The sequence below is a fragment of the Primulina huaijiensis genome, chromosome 1 (assembly GCF_012295235.1).
Source record: "Primulina huaijiensis isolate GDHJ02 chromosome 1, ASM1229523v2, whole genome shotgun sequence".
Taxonomy (NCBI): Eukaryota; Viridiplantae; Streptophyta; class Magnoliopsida; order Lamiales; family Gesneriaceae; genus Primulina; species Primulina huaijiensis.
In genome coordinates this window covers 25,135,722-25,148,690 of record NC_133306.1, presented here as the reverse complement: position 1 = coordinate 25,148,690, position 12,969 = coordinate 25,135,722, and the positions used below count along the sequence as shown (strand labels likewise).

The 12,969-nt window shown below is 33.2% G+C and overlaps 3 protein-coding genes across 3 annotated transcripts; all 3 read left to right on the top strand.

Annotated features, from left to right (window-relative positions):
- Positions 1-1,624: 1,624 nt before the first annotated feature.
- On the top strand, positions 1,625-2,580 carry LOC140967807 (uncharacterized). The gene has a single exon (XM_073428604.1). It carries the CDS (start codon positions 1,822-1,824, stop codon positions 2,368-2,370), a length of 549 nt encoding a protein of 182 aa, XP_073284705.1. The 5' UTR covers positions 1,625-1,821; the 3' UTR covers positions 2,371-2,580.
- A 1,712-nt stretch (positions 2,581-4,292) lies between these two features.
- On the top strand, positions 4,293-10,993 carry LOC140988228 (uncharacterized). Its single transcript, XM_073457226.1, has 7 exons — positions 4,293-4,550; positions 4,864-4,987; positions 5,306-5,378; positions 6,710-7,052; positions 7,641-8,699; positions 8,782-8,931; positions 10,259-10,993. The coding sequence occupies exons 1-7, from the start codon at positions 4,524-4,526 to the stop codon at positions 10,691-10,693; spliced, it is 2,211 nt and encodes a 736-aa protein (XP_073313327.1). The 5' UTR covers positions 4,293-4,523; the 3' UTR covers positions 10,694-10,993.
- Positions 10,994-11,601: 608 nt separating this feature from the next.
- Positions 11,602-12,859, top strand: LOC140967743 (CASP-like protein 4D1). The gene is made up of 3 exons (XM_073428501.1): positions 11,602-11,750; positions 12,135-12,270; positions 12,536-12,859. Exons 1-3 carry the CDS (start codon positions 11,602-11,604, stop codon positions 12,749-12,751), a joined length of 501 nt encoding a protein of 166 aa, XP_073284602.1. The 3' UTR covers positions 12,752-12,859.
- The last annotated feature ends 110 nt before the right edge of the window (positions 12,860-12,969 follow it).

Genomic DNA, 12,969 nt, shown 5'->3' with positions numbered 1-12,969 from the left:
TATGCAAATATTGCGTATGTACGTATGAAGACTTTGGGTTTTTTAGTGAATGCAATGATCTCGTGGATGTCTTTATAATTTTACATCTATACCTAAAATGTGAGGCTCGTGATTAGCAATTTATATGGTCCAACTTCCAATTAATACATGTCACATGGCATTAAACTTGGACTCTAATAATTTCTCAAAAATTAGGTCTAAATTATTATAATGTAGTTAATTCATGTCAAGAAAGTTCATCATCTTTATTAATTTACTCAAATTGCAAGATTAGGTCTTGAATTCAAATATTGTTTGACTAATGTAACTATATTTTGGGAAATAATATGCCTATTAAGTAGTAACGGACAGATTTCAAATTAAATAAACATGTAACATGGACTTCCATGGGTAGTCGATATGGTTTGGAGAACTCGCTTTTAACCTTGTACCGAATTTCCTAGTTATTAGGTCAAAACTAAGATTTTAGACCATTGAATTATTGAGCTTTGTCTCATATATCAGATATCAAAGTTCCATGAATATATTATATATGAAAAAAAAAAGCATCTCAGTAAAAGTTCACTAACAAATAAATTTTTCTCAACCTTATATAAATTTAAATAATCATATTACTTATCATCCAAGAATTATTATAAAACACCATAATTTTTATTTAAAAAATATAAATAAAAATAATAATGTCATCTTAAACGTGCATGAATGAGATAATGACATTTTGATAAGTTCTTGTGTGTCAAACTACTGCTATTGTGTCGCTTGATTTGGTTGGCTAGGTGGACTGTAAAAAAGTGACGTCAAATATTAACGAGTCATATTGTCCCTGCTGAAGACATAATCACCGACTGTGAGGAAAATGTAAGAGTTTTCTAAGGAATACGAAACGACACCAGATGATAAACAAACAACTCTCCGTATTAATCGGTCTACCATTAGCATGCAAGTATGAATATTATGCGCTGTCACAAGTATAAGAAAATAAATTTATTCTTTGCTTAATAACAATAATTTTTGATCTAGTGATAAGCTTTTGATCATAACAAAAATTTAAATATTCAGTTACAATTCATTCACATAATACATATACTATTTCTTTAAAGTGATTAAGTGAAGTTCTTATATATTTAAACAAAATCCCTAAAACAAAGCAAAAAAATATTAAAGCCAAAAAGAAATATCCTATAAAAAAAACAGAAGCTAGATAAATTTATTAAAAATAAAAATATTCAATAAAATGAAAAAGCATAAAAAATATTTAAAAATAATGTATTTTACATAAATATCTACATATATAGTAAAAATTTACTGATAACACATTCATCACGTACTCCGATATTTCCTCAATACAAAATAATGCACAAGATTACATTTAAAAAAAAAAGGATTTCGAGGGAGATTTATTCTCCAAATCTTCTAGCATATATTATAAGAATATTAAAATCAAACACCACAAGAAACTGATTTCTACCAATTATAGAGCGTATACACATGGCATAATTTTGTAAACAATAACATTAATTTTAGAAATGTTATAATTTAATTTGACTTTGAATAGTAGTCTGTATAAATAAAGAATTGAGATTAATAAAAATAAATAAATAAATAATTCAAATATATCAGCCTTATCGAAGACTTGGAAATCAATGCATCTTCTATATATAACTTCCCAAGCTACAATAACGTTAGCTTTAAGTGTCGATTTCCCTTTACACACCAAAGCACTTTAAGCAAATCTTTTCAAGATTGAATGCAACAAAATCCAAGAATTTCAAGCCACCACTCTTCCCACAACCTCCGCCGCCGCAATTGGAAACAGATAACATGTCTTCCGGCCAGAAATGGAAACAGCTCAAAAGCATTTTCACCCCACATGGAGACTGTGGATGCGGACCAAATGCAACAGATATCATCGAGCCAAAACCCAAGTTAAAATCCACCTCCTCAGATCAAAAGCCCAGCCGCTGCCCCTCATCTTCAAACAGCTCCTGGGAGATACACGGCGGCCTGAAGTCCATCACCGACGGCGACGAAGACTGCACCTCCACCACAGTTTCCCTCGACATCGACAACTCCTCGCCGCTATACTTCCCGGAAACCGATAAAAACCATCCCAAGGTCTCGAAAACAGTCAGCTCCTGCCCCAAAATCCACGACTGCTTCGCAGTAGTTAAAGATTCCGACGACCCTTATCATGATTTCAGCCAGTCCATGCTTCAGATGATTTTCGAGAACGAAATCTATTCGAGAAGGGATCTTCAGCAGCTGCTTGATTGCTTTCTACAGCTGAATTCACCTCAGCACCATGAGACCATCCTTCAAGCGTTCATGGAGATATGCAATGGCGGCAGCGGCACGGAGGTTGATCGATGATGTGGAATTGAATATTAATTAAATTTCTTAAACTGCAGGCATATATTTATGAAGTTCATTTACAAGTTTGTTCAATTTGTGAATTGTTGAAGATGTTAATATGCTGCTAACTCTGAAATTTTTAATGAACAAGTGGTTGGCTGTCTCAGTTCATCATTAATCTTGTACGTAGGTTCATTTCGAATTTTAAAAACAAAAATTCGTATTTCATTTTAATTTTCTGAAATTTGATGTCGGCAATCGATAGATTTATTCAACAGTTGTGTGTATGCGTGTACGTATGTGTGTATATATAATATATATACACACTATTAAAAAAGAAAGAAAAGGAAATGGGAAGAACAATAAATAAGGACGTGGTATGAAAATGAAATGCTTGGGTATATGTTCTCATTGCGACGACCAAGAGAAAATTGAAGCTAACATTGGAATAGAATTATCAAATAAAGATATGTTTTGTTTAATGATTTTCAATATTAATGCACCAATACACCACATATGCTTCCGCACTTGGAATCAGCGTTGATGATCATGATTTGGGTTATGAAGGTTGTTAAAACACGGATCAATACGGTTTATATTTATAATAAAAAATTATATTTTTAACATAAAAAATAATATTTTTTTTATGAATAACACAATAAAAATTAAATTTATTTGTTATTAATAAAATACCGTCTTTTGAAAAATACCTAACAAAGAAAATTGTAACGTCCCCCTATTTTTTAAAGCAAAAAGGACGTTATTTTACTGTTATTAATAAAAATTAATATTTTTGACACAAAAGTAATATTTTTTTATGAGTGACCCAAATAAAATATATGTCTCACAAAATTAATCCGTAAGACCCTCTCATATACATTTTTATGTTTGTCCATTTATTATTTAATATATTTGTTATTAATGAAATATCCTTTTTTAAAATTATCCTTGTTAACAATCACCGCTCACATAACAATAGTAAAGTTTTTTCAAATCAACACTGAAAGTCTTTTCTAACCTTCATGTCAAAATTTAACAAAGTATTATATCAAATATTCAACTTAAAAGAAAATGACATAAAATTCGCGGAAACATCTTGAACAAGTACACACAATCTGATAGCAGATCCCTCGAGTATTATCACCCTATTGGTCATCGTTATATACACCGATCAAATCTAGTGAATCTAAAACTCGAGAAGTTAATCATTTGTACATAACAAATAATACATTATGCATCTCGTTTTTCATAATAACATATGTAAAATCATCATAAATATACATGTAACACTTCTGTTCTTTTCATAAGTACCTTTTTTTTCCCTTTAAAATAAACATGTACGTCTCATAAAAACATTGAACAATTAATAAACATATAAGACAACTAAAAAATAATATTGAATGTGACCCTTTCATTCGTTCACTTTCCTTTCATGTCATTTGGCCAGAGATTTTCTATGGATCGACGTTGGTAAAGGCATATCTGTCAAAAAAATATTTTTTTCACGATAGATATAAGACAGATCGAGCGTCTGATGAATATAGAGTCGTAAAACTATCTCACAAGATATTAACGTGAGACAGATCACTCATGTCCATATTTACAATAAAAATTAATATATTTTGACATAAAAAGTAATACTTTTTCGTGGATGACCCATATAGAATATATGTTTCACAAAATTGACCCGTGAGACCGTCTCACCGGAATTTTTGTAATTATTTTTTGTAAATTAAAAATCTCAGGATATTTCATTTTTCTAACTAAATTTTAAATAAACAAAATATATTTTTAAATAGTATTTCTTTAAAAGAAAAAAACAAATAAAAAGAACGATGAAAATGATTGTAAAATTATAATATAAGTATTATTCATATATTTTTTTATAGTTTTTTTTAATTTTTAATCCGTTATATTCGTTTTTTAATGACCCATATCACGATATTCCAAAAAAATAATTAAAAAAAATCTCCAAACCAGAACTGGGACTCGAAGCTTTTCGTAACCTTCCGAGGTTCGTCCTCCGCGGCCGTCGTACCAGCGCTCTTCCGCCGTATCCAACCCTCCCGACATGGCTTCGTGCATATAAATCATGTTCACCCTAGGTGATGATAAGTATACTCCCTGTTGATTCGGTAAAACTGAAGTTCTGAAGATTTGCATAATCGTTAATGGCTTGGAGGGCTCTTGGAAGAAAGGTGTGTTCCCTCGTTGTATCTTTGCTCTAATTCTTCTACCTAAATGATTTTACATTTCTCAATATTGCTCTTTTTTCATGAGTTGAATTTTTTGGCAGATTGGGGTAGAAATATATGATGTTTTGATTTCACCGGTCAATTCACTACTCTCAACGACTGTAGTCGACCACTTATGTTGTTTTAACTGAAACCCAGTTTCTTCTTGTATCGAAAGATCTGATTGTCTTATCTATTTTATTTTTAATTGAATTTATACGATTGGTGCTTGTGCAAATCTATAAAAAATCGAAATTTTGCTTGAACTTTCGTGCAGGGTGGTTGTTATAGTCTTACCAAAGCGTTTATTGTGACGTCTAGAGATTCAATTGCTCTGGCTTCGAAATGTGGGTTTGATGATTCTGCCAAAGCTCCATCTGCTTCAGTCGTAGACTTGCTAGGTAAAAATATGCTGGCTAAGTATTTCGGTATTGCTTATGGTTCATTTCTTGGGGAGGGTAGTTAAGTGAAAGTGTAGTGTTACTAGTGTGCTGATATCTTGGTGACCAACAGTGTTGGTTTGAGTATTGCCAGAGGCTTATGCACCGTACCGTGTAATCCTGATTTTTATTTTTATCCATTTCTTATGCAGTTAAGATTTGTTGATATGAAGATGTGGATCATGATTGTTGAGAATTAGATCAACGTTAATGTTTTGATGAACTATTGCTCAAAGTCAAATTTTCGTTTGATCACATTTTTTTAGGTTTGTGTTTCAGGGAGTCATTTCCCTCCGGCATTTTATGGTGAAGGTGATGGTCTCCCTCTTTTCGCCAACAAGTGCTCAACGAGGTAAGTCAGTTTGTGATGAAGTTTGTTTCATCACAATCATCTCTGTTAAATTGTTTCATCAGTGGAGGATGGATTTTCAATGAGATTTTTTTTATTGCTATTTCACTTCCCTCGGTTTCTGGAAAATTGGACAAAATTGTATCATCGGTGAAGAGCACAATGGGGTACTGAATTTTCAGCATTTGGAGTCTAGCATAGCTTGGGGCATACTGTTAATATGTTTGGATCAGCTGTATGATATGGAGGTAACATGACAATAGCGTGGCCAAAAATGATCAACCTTCTCAAACTTCCTTGTTTAGTAGGAGCTAGAGTTAAGTTTCTTTATTTGTAGCGAAAGATTCTACTTAGTAGACTTATTTGTTTGAATGGAAAAGATTTTGATTAGATTAGATATCTACACTCGATAATTTATAGTGGGAAGTGAAAGCCAAGATCAATCCTTAGTTTTGTCTAAAATTCCAAATTGTTTGTGAAGGAATTAATTGTTAGAATATTGAGTAGCTGTATTAGAACTTATACATCATTTTGAAAACCCCAGGCCATAACACTTTTTCTTTTTGGGGTTTGGGTTTTTTCTTTTTTTCTTTTTTTTGGGAGGTGGGGTGGGGGTTGGGGTTGGGGTTTATTACCATCTTCTTTCACAATGACTGATATATTTTCCTTATTGATGGCCAAGACAAACCGTCTGTTTTGTAAACATTTCAAAAAATAAGTGTTAATTTGTAATATTTATATGGCATGGTTGTTTCGTACTTGATCCTGCATACATTGTTTCAAAAGTAAGATTGTGTACTTTTTATGTTATTTTTATTCAATCAATCCTTTGTTTTGTGCCACTTTATATTTTATACTAACGAAACAATTGAAAGATTGATTTTATGGTCTAAGTCAAAACCCTCAACTTTTAGCCTGTTTCTCATCTAAATTCAAACTCACAATTTGCTGTGATATCAAAATGCACATCAGATGTAGGAGTAGGAACCAAGTGTAAAATTTTAAAAATGTCAGAGGAAAGTTAAGTTATTTCAAAACTAGCTGGAGGTACATTTCTGATAGCTGGTTTCCTTTTCCTCTTTTCTTTTGATTGAAGTCGGAGTTACATGCAAGGACTTTCAGACCTCATATACACATGAGAAGTAAGCTGGGGCTATGCGTTTACTATTTCAAGCATCTCATATTGATTTTGTAGAAGTGCATATCTTTGTCATTGCTCTATGACTTACATGTTCTGGTGTTCTGTTTGTTTGAGGTATCTGGGGGCTACCTGTGATTATATCTCTGTATTGCTTCAATTGTTAGTAGTATGATGATAGGTAAAATTTGTATAGGTGTTTCCATGCAAGTTCGGAACTTCTGGCTAGGAGAATGGACGATGACTCTATAGGTTTAAAGACTTCTAGGAGAGGGCAGGGTAAAGGGAAATTCTCAAAGAGAAAGAAGGAGGCTAAACCACCTGTTGACGCACCTTATGTTCCTCCTAAACTAAAAAGATCTGTGAAGTCCTTGCCAGATAAAACAATTGAAATATTTGAAGGCATGACCATAGTTGAACTTGCCAAGCGATGTCAAGAGTCTACATCTACCATTCAGAACATTATCACAAATGTCGGAGAGAGAGCTGATTCAGAATTTGGTGCTCTCAGCATTGACATAGCAGAGCTTGTTGCCATGGTATTCCATTAAATCAAATTTGGTTAAAAATCTGATTTTTTTATTATTCTAATTTTGATGAATAAGGAATATTTTGATGCATCTTGGATGCTGTTTATTAACAAAGTTTTGACCAAAACACCATGTTTTGTAAGAAGAAAAGAATCACTATGATGAAATTTGTGTCAACATCCCTATTCCAAGCGAAATGGTTCTCTGTTTTAACTGTTAATTATTATTTGTTTCAGTACCAGATATTCTTACTCTCAGTAATTCATGGAAGAATGTTCAACCAGTTGTGACTTTTATTGTTCAATGTGTTGCCTTAATCAACTGAAAGTAAACTGAAAATATATTTTCTTCAGTATTGCATGGTTCAACTTGGGAGTCCATCATGTTCTAAGGGTTGGGCTGTTTTGCTACAATTTTTGAACATTATGTTTTTTCAGTACTTAAACCTTGCACTGGTGTGGAAAGAAAATAGAAAATACTTCATAAGAAATATCAAAGGTGGGAACGTCAAATTTTAATCAAATACAATAGTTTGCTTGTTTTGGTTTGTTTTGCTCTATTCACAATAATTTAATCAGGGTTCATATAAACTCTTAGGAAGTTGGAGTCAATGTTCGTAGGCTGCACTCGGAAGAAGATGCTCAAATTTTACCACGCCCTCCAGTTGTGACAGTGATGGGTCATGTTGACCATGGAAAAACATCTTTACTAGACGCTCTTCGACAAACTTCGTTGGCAGCTAAAGAAGCTGGCGGCATAACTCAGCATCTTGGTGCATTTGTTGTTGGCATGCAATCTGGTGCATCTATCACTTTTCTTGACACTCCAGGACATGCTGCCTTTAGTGCAATGCGAGCCAGAGGTGCAGCAGTTACAGATGTAGTCGTACTTGTTGTGGCTGCTGATGATGGTGTGATGCCTCAGACTCTCGAAGCAATGTCTCATGCAAAAGGAGCTAATGTACCTATTGTTGTCGCAATTAACAAGTGTGACAAACCAGATGCTAATCCAGAAAGAGTAAAAGTCCAGCTTGCGTCTGAAGGGTTGCCATTGGAGGAGATGGGAGGAGATGTCCAAGTTGTTGAGGTTTCCGCTACAAGCAAAAGTGGGCTGGATAAGTTGGAGGAAGCTTTGCTTCTCCAGGCCGAGTTAATGGATCTAAAAGCACGAATTGATGGTCCTGCCCAAGCTTATGTAGTTGAGGCAAGGCTTGATAAGGGGCGCGGTCCACTGGCTACTGCAATAGTAAAGGCGGGGACCTTAGTTTGCGGGCAGCATGTTGTTGTAGGTTGTGAGTGGGGAAGAATTAGGTCTATTAAGGATATGACAAGAAAAGTGATTCCACAGGCTACACCAGCCATGCCTGTCGAGATCGAAGGGTTGAAGGGGCTTCCAATGGCCGGTGATGACATTGTTGTGGTTGAGTCTGAAGAAAGAGCGAGGATGCTTAGTGAAGGAAGAAGAAAGAGATTTGAGAAGGATAGACTTTTGAGACTGGAAGAGGAGAGGCAGAAGATGTCGGAGGCGGAAGTGGAGGCCAATGAGGAAGAAGAAAATAAATCTCAGAGGGTTGAAGTGGCAATAATTGTAAAAGGGGACGTGCAAGGCACTGTCCAGGCAGTTGCAGATTCGTTGAAAAGTTTGGACAGTCCACAGGTGCGGCTAGTTCTTATGATTATAAATCTTCTTCTCTTTGGAAAAATAATCTTCTTCACGCTTTAGCTTTTGATTGTCCCAGGTATATGTGAAGGTCATTCATGCTGGAGTTGGACCTATTTCACAGTCTGATGTTGATATGGCACAAGCCTGTGGTGCGTGTATTGTTGGATTCAACGTCAGGGATCCCCCAACTTCGATCAGTCTTTCAGCAACTCAAGCCAAAATAAAGGTAAAAGATTGGGCTTTCACTCATATTTTTTTTTAACTAGGAATGTACACGTGCGATGCACGTAGGAGACTAATAATGAAAAATATAATCACGAGAATTAGATAATGTTTAAAGTCGTTTGAATAATATCATGTTTATAAGTATTTATCAATCTAAATATATCAAAACACAATACATAAAAATACATCATGACAATAAATCATATATATTCAATTATTTATATGACATTTTTCAATCTGCGACATAATACAGCTCTCTTAAATGATAAATCAGCAAAAATAATTTTCATTCAAATATAATTCAAAATGAAAAAAACAATAAAAATAAAATTAACAAAATAGTGAATTTTACCAAAATCAAAACTAAAATTTACTTAAATAGAGTACACATAGACAAACGTCAAATAAAATTCTCTTAATTTACTAAATTATCATAATAATGTTAAAATAAAATCATTAAACTTGTTATTAAGATAAATATCACTTTTGCTTTTGCTAACTTTTAACACATTGCAGATTTTATTTAATTTTTATGTTATTTAAGAATACATATTATAGACAATTAATTTTATATCAGAATCAATCATTTATAAATTAATATTGGTGATTAATAATTTAAGAGAAATAAAATTTTAATATAATACAATTCAAATAAATATATATAGTAAAAAACATATATAAATAAAATAATATGTAATACTCAGTTAAAAAATTTTATATGTAAAATTGTAATATATAACAAAGATAATAAACTATCAATATAATTCATATTTATTACAAGGATTATATATTGATCAAATTTTTTATTAAGCTTATATCATAAATTTAGTTTAAAATTTAGAAGGAAAAAAAAAAAGAAAAAATGTGTATTAATGTCCAAATATATCTAAGATGGACAATGAATCACAAAAATTGACTAAGAAATGTAAATAAATAATTTTTTTACATAAAATTTAGAAAATAATGAAGAATGTGAATTAATGTCCAAATCTATCTAATATGGACAATGAATCATATCACAAAAAAACCCTTAAAAAGATATATTAATTTAATTTGCTAACTCAAATGAACAAAGAAATGTAAAAAAATAATTTTTAGGCATAAAATTTAAGAAATTAAGAGGAATGTGTATTAATGTCCAAATTCATTTAAGATGGACAATGAATTACAAAAAAAACCTTTAAGATAACTTAATAATTTAATTGGTCAATTTAAATGAACAAAGACATATAAAGAAATTCACAATTGAAGTGGTATATTTATATGTATGTTAGATTTGAATATTTGCTGATGCAATTTGGGATGTATGACTCAAATGTAACTTGTAGATAAAATTACATCGTATCATCTATCATCTACTGGAGGACATGGGAAATCTGATTGTAGAAAAGGCTCCGGGAACGCTTGAGACCAAAGTTGCTGGAGAAGCTCATGTTCTGAACATTTTCGAACTCAAGGGTAGAAGCAAAGCTAAGGGAGAGGATGTAAAAATTGCTGGTTGTCGTGTTGTAGATGGCCGTCTCACAAAATCTTCTAGGCTGAGACTTCTTAGGAGTGGAGAAATCGTGTTTGAAGGCTCCTGTGCTTCTCTTAAAAGGGAGCAGCAGGATGTGGAGGCAGTAGGCAAGGGGAATGACTGCGGACTCGTGATCCAAGATTGGTTTGATTTCCAGGTGGGAGATGTTGTCCAGTGCCTAGTGAAAGTGAACCGTAAGCCCAAGTTCGTTTCATCAGAGAGCGGGGCCGTTCGAATCGAATGCTGATGAAACTTGCACCACGTCAGAAACAAACAGGGTCCGAATAGTGGCGGATATTTATTGCCATTGTTGCAATTTTTGTCGGGGATAGAGTACAAGATTTTGGCGTAGTTTTAGATTGAATTCTGAATTTTTTCGGGGGGGCTATTTTCCAATATATTTATCGATGTAAAAACTTCATATTTAAGCTTGAAATACGTACAATTTGAAAAACCAGAATTTGGTATAGAAATGGACAAATGGTTCCTGTTGTTTGTTAAGTGATAATGCATACCTTTGGACTTTGGAGGAAACTGTCTTTACATACTGTTTCGTCTCGGTATTATTAGCTTCTTTTCTCTTCTACACAAGATCGTGAATGTCGTATATTTATTTATTGAGCAACTAATTTGGATGTGATATTATCTTTCTTTGACCCTTTCGTCAACTGATATTTGTTTCTTTCCACTTTTTACTATTAAAAAATAAACAAAAACTTTTGTAAGACAGTTTTACGAGTCAATTTTATGATAAATATATTTTATTTGATCACCCATAAAAAATAAAATATGATTTATTATCGTAAATATGAGTAGAATTGACATGTCTAACGGATAAAGATATGTGATCACGCCATACCTATAAAAAAATTTTTTCTCTTTTTCTTCCTTCATGGGAAAGCTAGATTTGAATTTAAAAAATGGTCTAGCCGAATAATATTGGTGCCAAACTCTTCATCCGTACATTGTTGTTGTCCATGGCCAGCAAGAAGCAGCAGAATCTCCGTGAACGCGTTCAATTATCGGCATATCCAAGGAACTATTATTAGTCACAACATATACTAGTTTGTTTATAAGTAAGGGTTATATTTCTCACTTCGGGACTCGAGTAAAGAAAACACACACAGAGGCCAGTTTTTGGATTTGGGAGCATTAATGGCTCGCCGGGCTATTCTAAACACGATTATTTTTCTGAGGATCTTCACTCTTTTAGCCTTGGCTGCCTCCATCGTGGTTATGGTCCTTAACAAGGCCAAAGATGTTGATGGTTCCGAGGCTATGTTCTACGACATTATCGGTTATAGGTAACTAGAAAAACACACGATTATCCGTTTCTTTTACGTTATACTTACGAGAGGCAGATTATCAAAACAATATATAAATTCACCTTTTTTTGGGTCTTATTAATTTCAATTATTGAAACTTTTATGTATGTTTAATAAGTTTGGTTTATTAAAATATTTTTAGTCATCTTTCATCATTTTTGTTGAAATGATGCTAACATGATGCTGGACATTACTGACATATTTGACGCTACTTAAGCATACCCGAGAAAAAGGACTAGCTAGAAGTGAAAAAATAACTTATTGCACGTAAATAACAAAAAACCAAAACGTTGTTTGACTAATTATTTGTCATGTAGTTTCAAGGATTGTCGAAAATGTGATTTATTTGATGTTCTTGAATAGGTACGTAGTTGCAGTTGGTGGCGTAGGAGTTATTTATACACTCATTCAAATTCCATTTGCAATATATAATGTTGCACAAGAGAAGAGGTGGATACACAACGGATTCATCCAAGAGTTTGACTTTTATGGGGACAAGGTAAATCTTTCCTCAACGTTTTTAATTTTTGGACTCAATATATGGAAAAAAAGTGTTCGGGTTCATTGCACTAAGACCAACCCTCTAAGTAGGCAGGTCGACCATAATCGTCTGGTTCCAGCTGCGCAAAAACAAAGTTTAGACAATAAAAGCTCGAACAAAAAACAAGTGATTTCTAATTTTTTTTAAAAAAAACTATATTCTATGTCGCATGTCGCGTGAGCAAACCAGGTTATTCAAGTGTTCGCGTGGAAACAATTCGCAGGTAATAGCATTTCTGCTGGCAACTGGAGTTGGTGTTGGTTTCGGCATATCGTTCGAGTTTCAAAGATTTTTCCATCCCATCGGCGAAGGGAAAAAATACCTGAACATGGCCAACATTTCAACTGGCATCCTCCTCGCGGGATTCGCCTCCATGGCTCTACTTTGCATTTTTTCGTCCCTTGGCTGGTCTTCTTGGAATAAAGGGTTTTTCAAATAATACATTTTTTCATCAAGTAAAGCTTCCATTATTTAATTTCTCCAATATACTTTCAAGAATCTGGCGATGTTGTACTCATAAATGGACGTACTGATTTTAGTTTAGAGGATAATGTTATCCGTCGTTATGAAACGAATTTGTATAAAAGAAAAGATTTCATTGCCAATAATTATGCGTTACGTTGGACAATTTTATTTTCTTGTTGATCCTGATAAAAT